The sequence below is a fragment of the Mastomys coucha genome, unplaced genomic scaffold, assembly GCF_008632895.1.
Source record: "Mastomys coucha isolate ucsf_1 unplaced genomic scaffold, UCSF_Mcou_1 pScaffold5, whole genome shotgun sequence".
NCBI lineage: Eukaryota > Metazoa > Chordata > Mammalia > Rodentia > Muridae > Mastomys > Mastomys coucha.
Window position 1 is genome coordinate 9,026,339 of NW_022196911.1, and position 17,359 is coordinate 9,043,697.

The window sequence follows — 17,359 nt, forward strand, 5'->3', positions numbered from 1 at the left end:
GTTTCCTGGCCAAGAAGTATGCTGAGACCAGCAAGGGTATTTTCCACTGACTCTTCTCTGAGGTGCTGTGGTGCAGCCAGAACAAAACAGATAAGAGGAGTCCTTGCCCTTACTACCCCCACTGCCCTCACCCCACCCCACCCCACCATTCCCTTACTATTCAGAAAGGCTGGCACAGATACTTCTAGAAAGGCCTAAGGCCAGAGTATCTGGGAAGATAAGCAGAAAGTTTTGGGGGGGCAGTTGGGGGGAAGTATAAACAGGGGCACACACACACACACACACACACACACACACACACACACGGGACGCCTTACAGGGAGGAGATAATGGGACACCTTGCTCTGACAGGTGTCAGGTAATATGGCCAACTGAAAGATTCTGGGGGCAGGTGTGCAGGGCCCTGGGGAGGACAGATGGGTGTGTGTTGGGGCGGGGGTAGCTAGTCGGGAGCAGATGTCACTGGCTAGGGTGGTTTGCAGAAGGCAGCAGGGCCAATTCTGCTGTCAGGCAGCCTCACTTATCTCTACTTGACTCACTCCTGGCCAGTACAGGCTAACTTAACTGGTTTGCCAGGGGAGTTGGTACCATAAAAATGGCCCTGCCATGCCTAGCTTGGGACCGCACTTTAGGGCTGGCTCCTCCTGTGTGTGAGCTGCCTGGGACTTTTCCCTACCTGGGATTCTCTTCATCACCTTTAGGTTCCTTATCTGTGTAACACCAAGTTCATCACCCTGGCCCGGTCAGTAAATGAATCATCAGGGCCTAACTAGACTCATCAGTCCACTCCAGCTGTCACAAAAGGGCCTGCCAAAGTCTGCCGATAGGGTGCCAATTAATCTTGGCTGAGAGGTTGTAAGAAAGGAATTAGTAGGGCCCATTTTCAATGGGAGGTGTGTGCTCAGAGCTCTTGGGGGTTAGAGATAAGCAGGAGGTGTTAGGCCTGGTTGGGATTCAGACCCCAGACAAACAGCTGAGGTGCATATTTAACATACCAAAGCAGACCTGCCCTAAAAGTTCTCCCAGCATTCCTCAGTCCCCTACCTAGCATACCCCTCCCCATCCTCAACTTTCCAGCCCAAGGGGCTGGGCTTCTCCTCACCCAGAAGCCCTTCCCTATATATTGCAGACATTCTGGTCTGTCTCCCTTCTCTCCCTCTCTGTGTAAAGGTGTTTGTTCTCTCTCCCTCTCCCTCTCCCTCTCCCTCTCCTTTTCCCTCTTTCTCTCTCTCCTCCTCCCTTCTGTCTCCCTTTCCCATGGTGACTTTTCCGGCCTACTTCCTTAGGAACAGTGAACTTATCCAGTAACCCTGCCTTTACATATACTCAAATCTGGCTTGAATTGCCTCACTTCACCAGCAGAGACTAGCTCATCGGGCCCTTCTCCCCTAGCTGCGGGCCAATCTCAGAACCCTGAGAGCTAGAGCTGGGAAGTTAAGGGCAGATGCTTCATGACTAAGCCCACCATCAAAGAACATGCCAATCTCATACCCCAGGATAATAATCATTTGCTTTGATTTTTTTTTTTTGAGAGAGAGAGATAGAGATAGGGAGACAACATAAAGTTGAGTAGGTAGGAAGGAGGGGGAGGAGCTGGGAGAGAGGAAAAAACATGATCAAAATATATTATCTGAAAGAGAAACTTTTAAAACTTGAAAAGAAATAACAATTCTTTCTTTTCTTTGGCCTGTTCTTCACACAGAGAAAAGCAACATATTCTAACCTGGTTCTTGGGCTATGCCTCCTTACCTCACCTGAGGGCTATTTACTAAGAGGAAGAAGAGACGGTCTCAAACAAAATGCCATGGTATGATGGGTGGCCTCTAAGATGGTCCTAGAGGTTTCCCTGGGTGTGGGCTGTGCTCCGAATTCACCTCTCACAAATGGAATCTCACAAATGGCTCCATTACACAGTACTGTGACTTCTGCTCGGGTGCTAGCTCCCACTCTCTTTGGCATTGCATATACCCTGAGAGAAGGGGTTTCTGTGTCCAGGGAAAGCCTCCAACAGACCCCTGTGTCAGGGGCTGAGGCGTAGACAATAGGCCTGTCACTAAGCTTGGAGGCTAGCCAAAACATGCCAATGTTTCAGATAAGACCATCCCTCTAACAGTCACAGGATGACAGCCTTGCAGCGCTCTGCTAGAGACCCAGCTGATTGGTGCCCGCCTCCCCAAGAAAGAGGCAGAGCTGACAGTCTGCATGCCTGTGCTTTATCCTGCTCACTTTGGAGACCACATGCTGCTAGAGATGACTAAGACACATAGCTCCATTAAGGATCTGAGGCAGAATCTCCCAGCTAGCCTCAGAGTTAGCCTGCATGCCTTAGCCTGGGTGGCAGAGGAGCGCTGACAGCAGCGCAGGGTGGCACATCACTGATGGAGTGCTAAGCCTGGCGCTGGCTAGAGACTCCGCAAGTTGACCTTGGCATGCTTGTGTTTCACTGAGGCAAAGTGATGAGCAAGGAGGACCTGAAGTTTTTGGTCCACTGTGCCCCATGGTGACACACTCTCTAGCCATCCTTAGGTCACTATTGGCCCCAGTAGGAAAGAACCAACCTCATGCATGGCCTTTGACTTCTACCCCTATCCAGCTTGTGACCCTCCTATAGCTGAGGGCTGATTCTATCAGACCCGGCCTTGCCACAGATAGCCACGCCTCTCTCCAATCTCCTGCTAATAGCCACGCCTCTCTCCAAGTTCCTGTTATGCCGGAAGTCCCGCCTCCAGAGACTGAAGATGAAGCTGCTAATTGGGCCAAGAGTTGCTGACAGAATTGGGGGAGGGATTTTGCTCTACCTACCTACCTGCTTGTAACAAAGGAGAGTTCGGACTGAAAGCACACCATGCCTCGGTCTCATTTTTTCAAACCCCTTCCCGCATTTCGGTACCCTTAATTTTTCAGGCCCTGACTCCCATTCCAGAAGACCCATTCGTATATGTGGCTGCAGGCAGCTACACAGCTGTGATGGCTCAGACCTCCTCCTCCTGCTCGTCCTCCTCCTGCTCGTCCTCCTCCTGCTCGTCCTCCTCCTGCTCCTCTTCCTCCTTCTCCTCCTCCTGCTCCTCTTCCTCCTCCTGCTCTCCTGCTCCTCCTTCTCCTCCTCCTGCTCTCCTGCTCCTCCTTTTCCTCCTTCTCTCCTCTCCCTCCTCTCCTGCTCTCCCTTCTCCATGCAGCAATGGTGCTGGCTGCTTCTCTGGTGTTTAGGAGAAAATGGGCAAGTGATTCATCTCTCTCCTCAGTTCTTTTGGTGACACTAGAACAGACCACACACACACACACACACACACACACACACACACACACACACACTGCAGGGTGTGACACTGCCCTGGGATAAAGTCTGAGACCTGCTTGCCAAACCTCTTGGTGGGGTCTCCCCATCTCCAAGCTCCAGCCACCACCAGCTCACACCCATTACATCCAACCTAGGTTGTTCAAGTTTAAAGGTAATGAAAATGAAAAATCGCTGACTCTCATATTCATTTAATAAGTCACAATGTAGATCTGATGTCCTTGGCTGGCAGGAGGGGCCATGTCCTGCTTTGGCTTATCTGGGTCTTACCCAGTGTTCAGAGGTGGAATGCCTTCCCAGAGTTCAAGGCGGTAAAGGGAAAACCCTAGACTGTGGACAGTGTCTCTGCTCCATGAAGATCTGGCCCTTGTTGTATGATCTCCAGTCCTAGATCCTTCCTGGAGGTCAGTCTCTTCTTCAGCTCCAGGTCCCATCCTCTCTCTAGTTCTAGATCGGTGCTCGTCTCATGGATGCCATCTGTGACCCAGGGTCACCTCTCTACCCCAAGGTTGCCCCTCAGGCCCCGAGTCCCCTTTCTACATCACTTCTCCCTGGGTGTCACATCAATCCCTTTCTCCTGAGCGTGTGTCTCCTTCCCCCTGGCTGTGGACTCGGGGTCCCAGGCGTCTCCCTGGATTCTGGGCCATGTGTAAGTTTCTCTGAACTTCAGCATCCTGCAGCCCCACTCAGCCTCACGACTCTTGCTCTTCTTAAGGCTTGCTGCATTTGGCCATGATGCTGGTTCTGCTAGCAGCTGGCCTGTGGATTCAAATTCCCAGAACAGGGTTCCAGCTCAGACTCTGCCTTTTCCCAGGGGTTTGGCTTTGGACCCTGGGAGAAGGGACTGAGGGGCATATTCTACATATCAAAGCAGACCTGGCCTTCAGGTTCTCCCAGCATCCCCGAGTCCCTACCTGGCACATTCTGATCCAAAACCTTGAACTTTCCAGCTCAGGGGCTGGGCTGCCCTTCCCCCAGACATTTCGGTCTTTCCTCTTCCTCCTCCTCTTCTTCTCCTTCATCCTCCTTCTCCTTTTCTCTCCCTCCTTCTCTTCTTCTTCCTCCTCCTTTTCTCCTTCGTTTCCTTCTCTCCTTCCTTCTTCTCCTTCTCCTCCTCTTCCCATTCCTCCCTCTTCTATCCCTGCACATGTGTTCCCCCTCTCTTTTTTTCCTTCCCTCCCCTCTTCTCTCTCTATGGTGATTTCCCTGACCTAGATCCTTGGGGCCAGTGGGCTTTCCCAAGAGCAGCTTCCCAATAAACCTGAATTTAATATAATCTAATCTGGTTTGAATTGGCTCATTTCACCAGCAGAGAAATAACCCATCACAAGGAAAAAGGGGAAGCTTTAGAATCAGACTCGCCAGTTGCTTCCATGCAAACTGAACAGCAACTGGGGCTCTGGTGTGTACTCTTAAGTGCAGATATGTGAGTGTCTTAGTCTCTGTTCTATTGCTGTAAATAGACACCATGACCATGGCAACTCTTACAAAGGAAAACGTTTAAATGGGGCTGGCTTACATTCAGAGCTTGAGGCCATTAATGTCAAGGCTCAAGCACTACAGCACACAAGCAGACCTGGTGCTGGATAAGTAGCTGACAATTCTACATCCTGATCAGCAGCAAGCAGCAGAAAGAGTGACAAACTCTTGGCCTGGCTGGAGCATTTGAAAACACCCCCAGTGACACACTTCCTCCAAAAAGGCCACACCTAATACCACTGCTTGGTGACCAAGCATTCAAATCTATTAGCCTTTGGGGATCATTTTTTTTTAAAAGAATTATTTATTTACCTTGTGTATATGAGAAGTACACTGTAGCTGTCTTCAGACACACCAGAAGAGGGTACCAGGTCCCATAACAGATGATTGTGAGCCACCATGTGGTTGCTGGGAATTGAACTCAAGACCTTTGGAAGAGCAGTCAGTGCTCTTAACTACTGAGTCAGCTCTCCAGCCCTATGGGGGCCATTCTTATACAAACCACCATGTAAGGATGAGAGCTGTGGGGCTCAGGGTCATACTGTTTCCCTGGGAGGAGCAGGAAGCTAATGGGGCCTCAGAGCCCCCTACCAAAGGGACAGGAAAAGCCAACACATTCAGAACAGAAAAGTCAGCAAAGACACCTGTCTCCAAGAGATCACCAACTGCCTCCAAGCCCAAGGTGGCAGGGACATGGTAGCTTTCTTCATCACATATGGCTTCAGTCACCCAGAGGCAATGTGGTCTGCAGATGTTAAACAGAACATTCCAGAGCCAGATACCAAGTTTAAATACTCTATACTGTAGATCATGACTATAATTGCTCTATTTAGTTAATATTCACCTCTTGCTATCCTTATGGACAAAGTAGACTTTTAGGTCAGAATACACACATACACACACAAATACCACACAGCACATATAAGATTTGATACTAGCCACAGAGTCAGACATCCTTGGGATGCCTTTGAATGTGTCCCCCATAGACAGAGAAGGAACCTCTGCACTAGAATTTTCATTTTTGTTCTGAAAATGTAATGAACACAAATGCAAATGTAGCCATGCTTGTGCTTGCACACTCGCGCACACACATTCTCTCTCTCTGCCTACTCCCTCAGAAAACGATTGGAAAAACAAAAGAGCCCCTGTTGCCAGAAAGCTCTTAACCTGGTTGGAGGAAGCAGAGCCACAGATTCTCTAGACCCTTCCCATACTTTGTGGCCACAGCTCTGTATTCTAAACATAAAGGTCTTGTGTTCATGCCCTACCAAGGCCCCAAGTATGCCCATGATTAGCCTGCCTCTCTGTGGGCCATCAGTCCAAATGCCAAACTTCACCTCCAAGTCCTCAGGAAAACTTCTGGGACCTTTTCCATCCTGGGGCCAAAGTATATTTGTTCCCATGACAATATCTGAAGGCTTTTGGTGACTTTGAGTCATCAATGTGGCACAGGCTCAAGCATGACATGCCTCAATACGTTGAAGATGTCAAAAGTCAACTGAAGAGACCCGGTTATAGAGACAAGGGAAGCTACATGCAAGAAGCCAAACTAATTTGAGGGAAACATAGTTTAGGAACAATTCCAAATTCTGCTATTGAGACTTTGCTGCTTCGAGACTCGGCATTCTTAAGCCTGCAGCGAATTCAACATCGGGTGAATTGTGCCTGAGAGCTAAGCAATCAAGGACAGGAATTGGAGCCAAACTACACAAGCTCCAGTCCAAATCCAATTACAGCTGGATGGATGAGCAGACTATGAAACTCTCTCTAATTGAGGTCCCCTCTACCCCTGAGGTCCCTCAAAAAAGGTATGCATACACTCACCAATGCTTCTATAAGGATTAAACCAACAGCTAACTGCATTGCTCATAAGATGTTAATCCTGACTCTGAGCAAGAACCAGAAGCATCACAGTGGTTGATACTGACACCACGGCATCCATGCTCGACCTTCCGAACGCTGGGACCCTTTAAAACAGTTCCTCAGGTTGTGAAGAGCCCCATTCATAAAATTGTTTGTTGCTACTTCATAACTGCAATCTTGCTGCTATGAGTGGTAATGTGAACATCTGTATTTCCCGGTGGTCTTAAGCGACCCCTTTAAAAGGGTCATTCGGCCCTCAAAGGGGTTGTGACCCATAAGTTGAGGACTACTGCTCTACACTTACCTCTGAGCCACACTTCCAGGAACACCTGTGGAACATTACCTAGATTAGGTTTACTGAATTGGAATGGCCCACCTTTACTGTGGGTAATTCAGTTCCATGGCCCAGGGCCCTGGAATGAATCAAAGCATAAAACATAATAATACAAGCTAACCAAAAGCATTCATCTCTCTTCTTCTTGATTGCAGAGGAAATGGATGGGACTGACCGGCTGCCTTACGTTCTTGCTGACAACCTTCCCTACCAGGGAGGACTGTGCCCTTAAACAGGCAACTTTACCTCCTCAAGTTGCTCTTATCCGATATTTTGTCAAGGCAAGGAGAAAAAAAAATGGCCAATACAAACAGCTTTTGAGAGCATTTTATACTATAAAAAAATTAAAATTAAAGAATGTAAATAAATAAGACCACCTTGCTGATGCGGGGCATGGTAGCTCATGCCTCGAATCCCAACTCTCTTGGAAGCTGAGGTAGGAAGACAAATCCTTGAACAGCCTCAGCTCCATAGCAAGATCCTATCTTAACCTCTGCCCCCTAAATAAAAGCAACAACAACAAACCCTGTTCATTTTAGAAGTTCTGAGAGACTGACTGCGAACAGCAAGTTGCGTGGCAGACTCAGAGGGATGGGGGTGCAGCGTGAAGGGTGAAGGCGCATCCCACTTACCCCCAGGATCCCTAGGCGCTCAGCTAGGCTCCAGCCACAGAGAAAGTCAATCTCAAACTTGTGATTGAGGACCACGATGGCGTTTTCCTTCCCGTAGTGGGGGGAGGCCTTTGGGTCGGTGTAGATGGTACACTCCGTGCCTGACCACCACTCCAGAAGCATCACCAACTCTGTAACAAACCACAAGGACACACACACACATATTTATGTGACTGTCTTGGAGTCCTGTGTCTGCTTTTCTGGGGCCATGCTACAAGACAAAGCTGCTTCTAGGGCTAAAGTTGCAGAGCATTTTAGCCCAGATCCCAGATGTCGAAAGGGTTTCAAAGCAGAAGGGTTAGAGGGAAAGCGAGGATGCCTCTCGGTGGTCTTATAGCTCTTGATTAAGTAACTTGGGAGAAATAAAATCAGAGTCTAGATTCACTCACATCTGTGTCCCTGTGTGGGCTGCATGAGTTGATATATGTTCTAGAAATGACTGGCTGATATGCTTCTAAACTCCATCAAAGAACCAACTCCTCCTCCCCCAGATCCTCCTAATCAACCCCCACAGCTCATGCTAGTACCACAGATAGGCTGAAATGATGACGACAAGCCTTTCCCACCATTTCAACATGACTTCGGGTAGCTTTCTCCCAGACGAGACTAAACCTGAGATGTTTGGACTTCCGGAGTTGTGCCTCTAGCCCAGGACTTTGGTTACTATACAAGGAAAGAACTCTTCCATTGTCCATGAAGGAACCTGGGTTCCGTCTCCACCTTCCTTCCCCCTCCCAGGTTAATGTCCTTTCCCTGTCCAAAAGACCTGGATTCTGTGGCCTGAATCACCCATCGCAGCCCAGCCCCAGGGCAGGAATGCACTGTGCTCAGCAGGCCCCTGTGGATCACCTGACAGGTGCTGCAGCCTTGTGATCCTTATCAAGAGCCTCCAGGCAGCCCCGAGCCTTTTGGCCCACACGCACAAGCTTCAGAGGGGGGTCAAAGCGTTGGGACATAGCTCTATTCTGGTTAGTTACCTGTAACAGTGTATTCATTCTGAGTAGCTCCCCCAGAATGCTGGGAAAGAAAGCACAGACCTTGTTTTGCGGACCCTACTTCTATCCACGGGCCACTTTCTCTCACTTTAGAATAAACCAGCAGAGAAAGGTCAGCACTTGTGAAATCCGAGGATAAGGAAGGTGCGCCCCGAGCGGGAAGGCTAGGGAGGTTCTGGATCTCTTAGCAATGCTCAAAGCTGCCAGCTCGTTTCTCATGTTTCAGTTTGCCCAATGCTGCCCACATTTGTTCCCAGGAACAGTGGAGTAACAGCTGCCCCTACTCAGAGCAGCTGCACCTGGTGTCCAGCCGTGGCCCTGGTTCCCCCACCCCACCCCCCACCCCCGCTGCTAATGTATTCTTCAAATTCCTGGATTGGTCCTTGGGCACTTGATACCAGGAAGGGGTGTGTTTTCAGGCAATGACCTCACTGGGGGGAAAAAGTCTCAAACTACTGCCTTTGAGGAATAATTGAAGGTTAAACTTTTAAACTCTGCCCACGAATTTGGTTTTGTTCCGTTTGCTCTTGCGCCGTTCAGCCTAAAGGAATTATGGGTAGGGAAAAGAAGACACAGGGAAAAGAGGAAGGAGGGAAGGGAGGCACATGTGACATCCTAGAAGGGCTATTTTGTAACTGATGACAGGCACAGAGAGAGGACACAATAGCTCACAACCCCATAATGAAGACGCAGCATGCTGAGACAGAACCCAGGCAGGGCCCCCAGAGCTCAGTGTGAGTCTCCGAGATCCTGGACATCTAAAAGCCATGATTGTATAGAGGAGACAAGAGGAGGCAGGGTAAGACATGAAGACAAGCCAGGAAGGACCACACCTTGACCTTGGGCAAACCTGTGCTCAGTTTATCTACCACACAAAGATGAAAATATGTAACCCAAAGGCTTGTTATCCATTAACGTCCTCAAAGCCTACTATGTGCCATACTGAGGCTCTCTTTGCGGTACTATTACTGATGACCACAAAGAATGCAGAGTAAATAAGCCACAGGGAAGAACCTGAGCCCAGTATCCATTTCTAGGCAGTTGTGTTTAGGGTAAGCATCCTACAAGGTTGACTGGCTGATCAAAATGTCTGTGATTGTAGAGAGTTGGAATGTTGTAGGTACAGGGCCAATTTATCTTGGCCTGTCTTTAACTCCTTAGATAACCATTTACTACCCTCCTCAGTGTGTGACTACCAATTAAAATCCTTTGGGGAATGTAAAAACAGACAGACCCCTGGCCTTCACCAACTCAAAGGTTAACAATGTCACAGATAGCATGGGCAGCCTATGGTAGAGGTCTCTCCCTTGCACTGTTTCCTGCACTCCAGATGCTTCTATTGATGCATTTTAAAGGATCTTGACCTATGTGGTTTCCTTTGTTTATTATTAAAGTTTCACAAAACAGCTGGAGAGATGGCTCAGTGGTTAAGAACACTGGCTGAGGTCCCAGATTCAGTTCCAGTACCCACATGGCAGCTCACAACCATTTATTAACTCAAGTTCTTGGGGATCTGATACCCTCCTCTGGACTCTGCAGGTACCAGGCATGCACATAAAGCACATTCATACATGCAGGCAAAACACCACCCCACACATGAACACACACACACACACATATATATATTCTATTTTAAAATTTTTTCATGAAACCGTTACTGTATTAGATAGAGCATGGTGTGTGGAGTAACCTAAAACTGTGCTCTCGGGCTACAGTCCCTAATTTTTGGCTTCAAAATTTTATATATATATATGTATGTGTTATACATATATCATATATATATAAACATATAAATATATATAAGATATGAGGTGTGTATTTACACTGACACACTAAAACAAAACAATTTTTCTCTATCTTTCCTCCTTAGCCATTTCCTGTCCCTTTGGGAACAGCATAACCCCATTACAAAGACTTGATACATCAGGACATATAGAGTTCTGGGATGCGCAGGAATGTGGAAAAGGATTCTACAGAGAAGTCGGAGTGGAAAATTTCAGAGTAGGAAACTCCATCACCCACAGGATGAGGCCCCAGCTTCCTCAGGCTTCCTCCCAAGGATAACCTGCCTGTTAGTCACCAAGCATCTTGGCTCCGCTTCACCTGATGGTCCAGGGACTTCATCTGGTAGAGGGGAGAGAGACCTCTACCTTAGTGGGAAACGTGGCTACTCCAGAGATCCCAGGATGGGGCTGGGAATGTCAGACAATACTCTTTCAGTTGGGTGACACAGAAATGTAGTCATGAGGGAAAAAAAATACGTATTACTGAATTAACTAAAAATATTAGAAAATATAATCATTGTGAGTGCCCAGTGAACACAGCCACTCAATGCCAGGAGAACCTGGTATCCCTGAGGCCCGAGAGTCAAATGAGGGGATCCTGTGAGATGGGGGGTCAGGCTTGGCTGAGAAGATGGAGGTAAGAAATGGAAAGAGGGGTGACAGGTTACCTGGGGCAAGAAGATGGGGAGAGAGCCCCCACATCAGTCCTCCAGAGTTGTCCAGGGGCTTCAAAATGCAAGTGTGAGGGACTTGTGATTTTGCAGAGTACAGTGGGTCTCAAACATCCTACCTAACACTACAACCCTTTAATACAGTTCCTCGTGTTATGGTGACCCCCCCACCATAAAATCATTTTGTTGCTACTTCATAATGACAATGTCTCTACTGTTATGAACTGTAATGTAAATATCTGATATGTAGGGTTTCTGATATTTGACCCCTGTGAAAGGGTTGTTCGTGCCCTGCCCCCAAAGGGGTCATGACCCACAGGATGAAAACCACAGATCTCAGACTGGTGCTGGCAGTACCAAGACATCTAGCACTGGGAGGCAATGTCTGAGTCCTGCACCAGGATCTTCCAGATGAGCTTTAGTATTTTGGAGGCTTTTGAGAAAAGAGAGGTTTAATGTCTAACCTAAATATTGTCAGTTAAAAGTTTCAAAAGTTTACATGTACTTACTGTGTCACGAATGACACTTAATTACCTAAGTAATTGTGTTCTTATTAAAATTAGCAGGAACAAATGATTACAAGGGTGTCCTCTCTTGAGTTGGGCCTGTGTGTGTGTGTCTGTAGATGTGTACAGTTCTGGCCATGGATGAGTCTTTGAGCAATAGCCTCTGTGTCTGGCAGGGCCTGTCTAGTTCTCAGAATGAAGCAATGTCAGCAGGTCAAAGGCTTAAATGGTATGCATAAGAGCGAGGCCTGGTGCTTTGTGCTCTCAGGGGACACAGGGAGGAAAAGCATGGGAGCATCCAGATCCTGATGCTCACCACCTCCTCTCTGGGACCCTGATGTATTGGCTTCTGAGAGAGTCCCGTCCCAGAAGCAGTAGAGACTACTTGAGCCTCCCCTTCTATGTCTCTGACTACCCACTGAGATAGATACCACCAATGTATCTGATAACCGAGCCAGCTATTGGGTAACTGACCAATGGGAAGCTTGACTTCAGGTCAGTTAACAGACTGAGGAAGGCATGTGATTTAAAAGTGAATTACTTATTTCAGTAGTTTCCCAATTAGTGCTTTTGACCTATGTCTGATGGAGGTAGCTGGATGTGAAAAGAGGTGAAGCTGTAGATGCTGGGGCCATGCTGTGCTAGACACAGGAGGGCTGGGAACCAGCAAGCTCAAGGGCATGGGATTTAGTCCCAGGATTGCTGTTTCCCAGTCGGGTTCCTTATTAGATGCACACTGCTCACCTGGAGGCCAAACTGTCTTGTTAGAGTGCTTGGCTCTGTTAAGGACTTTCATCTAACTTCTGGTTTGTAGGGTCATCAGCAGAGGGAGGAGAGAATGTGGAGTGTAGTCATGATCCTGGCCACAAGTCCATGACAAGAAAAACTATGATTGGTGGAGAAAATCTCCTCCAAATTAAGACACTTCGAAGACATCAACAACTGAATGTGGCTCCTACTTACAGCTCTTACTGCCCATGGTTGCTCATCATTCCAGCCTTGCCCAGCCCTCTCCTTCCTCACTGTCTCTTGATGACTATAGTCTCTCTGTCTCCAGTGTCACAGTGTTCTCATCCTGCTGCTACTTGAATCCTGTCACTTGTCTTCTCTGGCTCCTTACAACACTGGCTGGGCACAATACAAACTCTAGAGCCACTCTGTGTCCTCAGAAAAGCCTGTTCCTGGGAGCACACAGAATTCTTTAGCCCTGAAAACCAACAACCTGGCTGTAGCTAAATCATTTTCAAAAAAAAAGAGAGAGGGGGCGGGGGAAAGATGTCACCAAGGTCCAAGGTCACATTAAAAGTCAACTAAGGAGCTGTGCATGGCGCACACTTAGAATCCCAGAATCTGGGAAATAGAAACAAGAGGATAAGGAATTCAAGGTTATCCCTGGAGATATAATAAGTTCAAGGTAAGCTTTTTGTTTTTAAACTAACTAATGAACCAGGCATGATAGTGTCCATTGTAACCCTGGCGCTTGAGCAGGTGAATAGCCAGTATGAAGGCAGTCTGGGATAAAGACCAAGATCAGACAAAACAAATCAACAACAATGAAACTAAAAATGATTTCAGTACTAAAGCCTTTAAAAAATATTCTAAAAACATCAGAAATTACCAGGTTTGCTGAATAGGTGGATCACACTTGTAATCCCAGTACTTAGGGAGGCTGAGGCAGGAGGGTTGCCATGAGTTTGAGCTTAGCCTGGGCTATAGAGTGAGACTCTATCTCAACATAAGTTACTAATCTTTCAATTAAAAAAAAAATGTTGTGTATAAGTGTTTTGTCTGTGTATAAGTGTTTGTATGTTTATGTACCATGTAAGTGCCTGATGTCTGTGGAGGCCAGAAAGGTCACCAGACTCCCCTGGAATAAAAATTACAGAGGGTTGTAAGCCACCATGTGCATGCTGGGAATCAAACCCAGGTCCTCTGGCGGGGGGAACAAAACAAAACAGAAAATGCTCTTAATTTCTGAGCCATCTCTCCCACTCCACCAAATATCATTTAAGGAATGTTTAAGCTAAATTTTAAATCTATATGAGAAATAACTACTTGAAGTTTTCATTATTTTTTTTCTACTTTCTTCACCTTGGAATAGAACAAGGCTTATTCTCAAAATACAAACTCATTACTCACTAAGAAACAGGTATGTACACAGGCCATAAAATAGCTTTATCAGAATTTTGAAAGGGATAAAAAAGTTGGTAAAATGTACACGACTACCAAGCTGGTTAAGAGAGAAACGTGAAGAGAGTGTGTGTCCTCTTTCTATAGCTCCGAAATTATACTAATGTGTGTGTCCTCTTTACATAGCTCTGAAATCATACTAAAACAGTTTTTGAAAAGCATTTCCTCACAAGAGGCTCTTTCCTTAGGCTGGGGTACTGGGATATCTAATCCTGTCTCTTTTGGAACAGAGGACCTTTAATAGAGCAACCTAATTATGGAGGAAGGACCAGTGAAATAGCTAAGCAGGTGTTTGTCACCAAGCCTGACATGAATTCCATCCTTGGGACTCACGTGGTAGAAGGAAAAGAACTGACTTCTACAAGTTGTCCTTTGACCTTCACACATGCAGGTCATGAACACACCCAAACATATCTACAAAGAAACATGAATAAATAAAATACACATGCAAATAAGTATGATAAAAAAATTTGGCTATGGAGAAAAGGGTCTAAATAAATTATATGTTCTCCTGCCAGACTGGGACCAGTGAAGTCTCTGTATACTTCTCAAGTCCAACCTTCTTCACACAGCTCTGCGGACCTCACACACATAATGCTGAAGTCCTCTAGACATACACTCTGAGGTCTTCCCCTCCTATAGCTTTGGGGTCCTCCCTTCATGTTGTTCTGAGGTCCTCCCCACTTGCCCCACATCTTTGGGTTGAGCGGGTGAATAGCTTGAATACAACACAATTCTGGGGCCTTCCAATCATACAGCTCTGAGGTCCTTCCTCCATAGCTCTGGGGTTCTCTCCTAACACCAGCTGTTACCAGTGAAGCTTTCTAGGCTGGTAAAAGTAGTATTCTGTACCTGCTGAGGTGAACAGGTGAAATACAAGGTATACAACTGAAGTTTCATTTCCCATAAACGGCACACTTTTTGCTCACATAAACATGACTGTGTAGCATCAAATGGAAGACAGATTTGTAATAAATTATGAGCCACGTACCACTAGAGCCAAATAACTAAGACATTATTCATTGTTTGCCTGAAATTCAAATGTGGCTGGGTGTCCTGAATTTCTATTTGTTAAGCCGGCCCAGCAGTAGCCATGGCAACAAGCCCTGATGCAACTCAGGGATACAGCTTGGGAGGATGGAGAAAGTAACCTCTCAGGAGTGAACGGCTTTCAAGTGGGCATCAGGGCTTTCCTAGGCCACTGGTGCCTGGCCAGATGGATATCCACATCTCAGATTATGTAGGAGGCTTTCCCACAGTTCTGGGAAGTACACTGACTGCCCTGAGCTGTTAGAGCACCTGCACACTAAGGGTCCAGGCCTCCTCCTCTGCTGGCCTCATGTGAAGGCAGAACAAGTCTCAGCATTAAATTTGTACTTAAGTTATATCCCACGTGTTCTGGGGTGCCCAGAAAAACAATGTCACCTGTGTTTAATCTAAGCTTTCCAGTGACGTTAGGAATAACTGTCTAAAAACCCTTACTGCCTGGCAGCCCTGGGAATACCGGGAGTCACGATGTGGACTTTTCTTGGTCATCCCCTCTGGCCTTTGGTGTGGAGAATTGAAGTGTTAAATCTAAGGTTGTAGGAGCTCGAGCATACAGGGTCAGAACAGCAATGACACTAGGGCAGGATCATACAGCTCAGGGGAGGGTGACAACCAGGAGGACCCAGGCAAAGGCACTGATCAGATGAAGACACAAGGAAGGAGCAAGGACTCATGGGAACAGAGCAAGTCTTCTAACTCACACACTGCAGAGAAAGCTTAGAAGGCTTCACACAGAAACTTATTTCTTCAGCTGCACAGTCACCTTGTCAGGGTTCGTAGTCCTCTAGTAGATGAAGAGACAGGCTCACAGTCTAAGTGGCTTGTCACAGGCCACAGAAAGCTAAGCTTTCCTCCATCTGTGCCCTTCTCACACGATGGATCTGGGTGGCTAGGGGCTACAGTGTGGGCAGTACACCCTCCCTCTGCACTCTGTGCCCAATTCTGTGTCTTCACCAACCCACTTTCCTTGCTTCTACTTTCTCCCATCCATTGCCCGGGCTCTGAGTCATCTCAGGAACAGGTATAGGAACAGGCTCCTTGCAGCATGGAGACCCTCCATATTCCCGAAGGACCTTCCCACAGCACCTCATAGCTCTCTAACCTTCTCTTGCTTCTCAACCTTGCTACAATGAAAACTTGATATAAACACTGCTACAGAAGACACACTGAGTGCCACATTATGCCAACCAGGCCAACACCCCCCACCCCAGCCCCTTTAAATTGGGATCAAGAAAAAGGATCCAGTGTCTTAGATGCTCCCTAAAGCTCTGGAGGTAGGAGAGAATTGAATCAGATGAGAGGCGAAATGCACATACTTTCCCCTTACCTGTCACAGTCCTGGAGACATCAATCAAATAATTATGTTAAAAACACAATCAAGATTAAGTTAAACTGTGTGACTTTTGCAGAAAAGTGTCAATGATAAAGGCTGTGTCAGCTGTAGACTGAGTGAGCAGGAAGACCACCCCCAGGTGCCACATCAGAAGCCACACACACACACACACACACACACACACACACACACACACACAGACGCATACACACACACACACAGAAGCCATGGGTTGGATCGCTGTTGCCCAGATGGACTCTGTAGTCAAGGGGCCGCTTTTCCAGATGATCGTGGACAAATTAGCTGATCTTTATTATTCTTTTTTCCTTCCTTCCTTCCCTCCTTCCCTCCCTTCCTTCCTTCCTTTCTTCCTTCCTTCTCTCCTTCCTTCCTTCCTTCCTTCCTTGACAGGCTCTGAACTCCCTATATAACTGAGGATTACCTTCAACTTCTAATGATAGTGTATATAAGTGTATAGAGGTATGCTCTAAGTATAAATATGCACTATAAACATGTATAGGTATGAACCACTAAGTCTACAGTATGTGGTACTAGAGATTGAACCCAGGGCCTTGTACATGCTGGGCAGTCACTTTACCAACTGAGCTCCACTCTAGAAACACATTTTTCCAGTGGTTCCTTTAACAACTGATTCACATCTCTCTCCAGATTAGGGTCAGGGCCACTGTGCTGGGCGATGCACTGATGGGCTTAGATGTATCAGGTCCTAACTGCACACCCTCATCTTCCCTTACACATCAAAGGCGGTTACATCATCGGTCACTCTTTGATAAGCTCTGTTGACTTCTGCCTACATTTAATGTCTTTTGTAACTCTGCTGTTTTGTAATTTCATTACAGCATGTCTTCATGTGACTTGCTTATCTCCACAGATGTCACTGAATTTCTTGATCATTTGGATTCATACACTTATCAGTTCTAGCAAGTTCTTAACACTCACCTCATTTTCTCCTATTAGACAAGCCTATCTTTTCATCATTTGCTTTCTGATGTTTTCTCCTCTCTGTGTTTCTTTCATACTCTGCACATTTCTTCGATTCATCTTGTAGTCCACTAAGGTTGGTTTCATATGTGTGTAAGAAGACAGGAAACCTACACATGGAATTTTCTTTCTTTTTTTTTTTTAGATATTTTCTTTATTTACATGTAAATTTCTCCATTCCCAGTTTCC

At 46.8% G+C, this 17,359-nt stretch overlaps 1 protein-coding gene across 3 annotated transcripts in view; it reads right to left on the reverse strand.

Moving 5' to 3' along the window:
- Agpat4 (1-acylglycerol-3-phosphate O-acyltransferase 4) overlaps positions 1–17,359 on the reverse strand; it is a 113,140-nt gene that overhangs the window by 15,704 nt on the left and 80,077 nt on the right. For 2 of the 3 annotated variants that reach the window (XM_031355061.1, XM_031355060.1), the window contains exon 3: positions 7,604–7,773. In XM_031355061.1, coding sequence (XP_031210921.1) covers positions 7,604–7,773 — 170 coding nt within the window. Of the gene's footprint in view, positions 1–7,603; positions 7,774–8,169; positions 8,283–17,359 lie in introns of those variants that run through there. The other variant, XM_031355062.1, reaches the window with a different exon arrangement.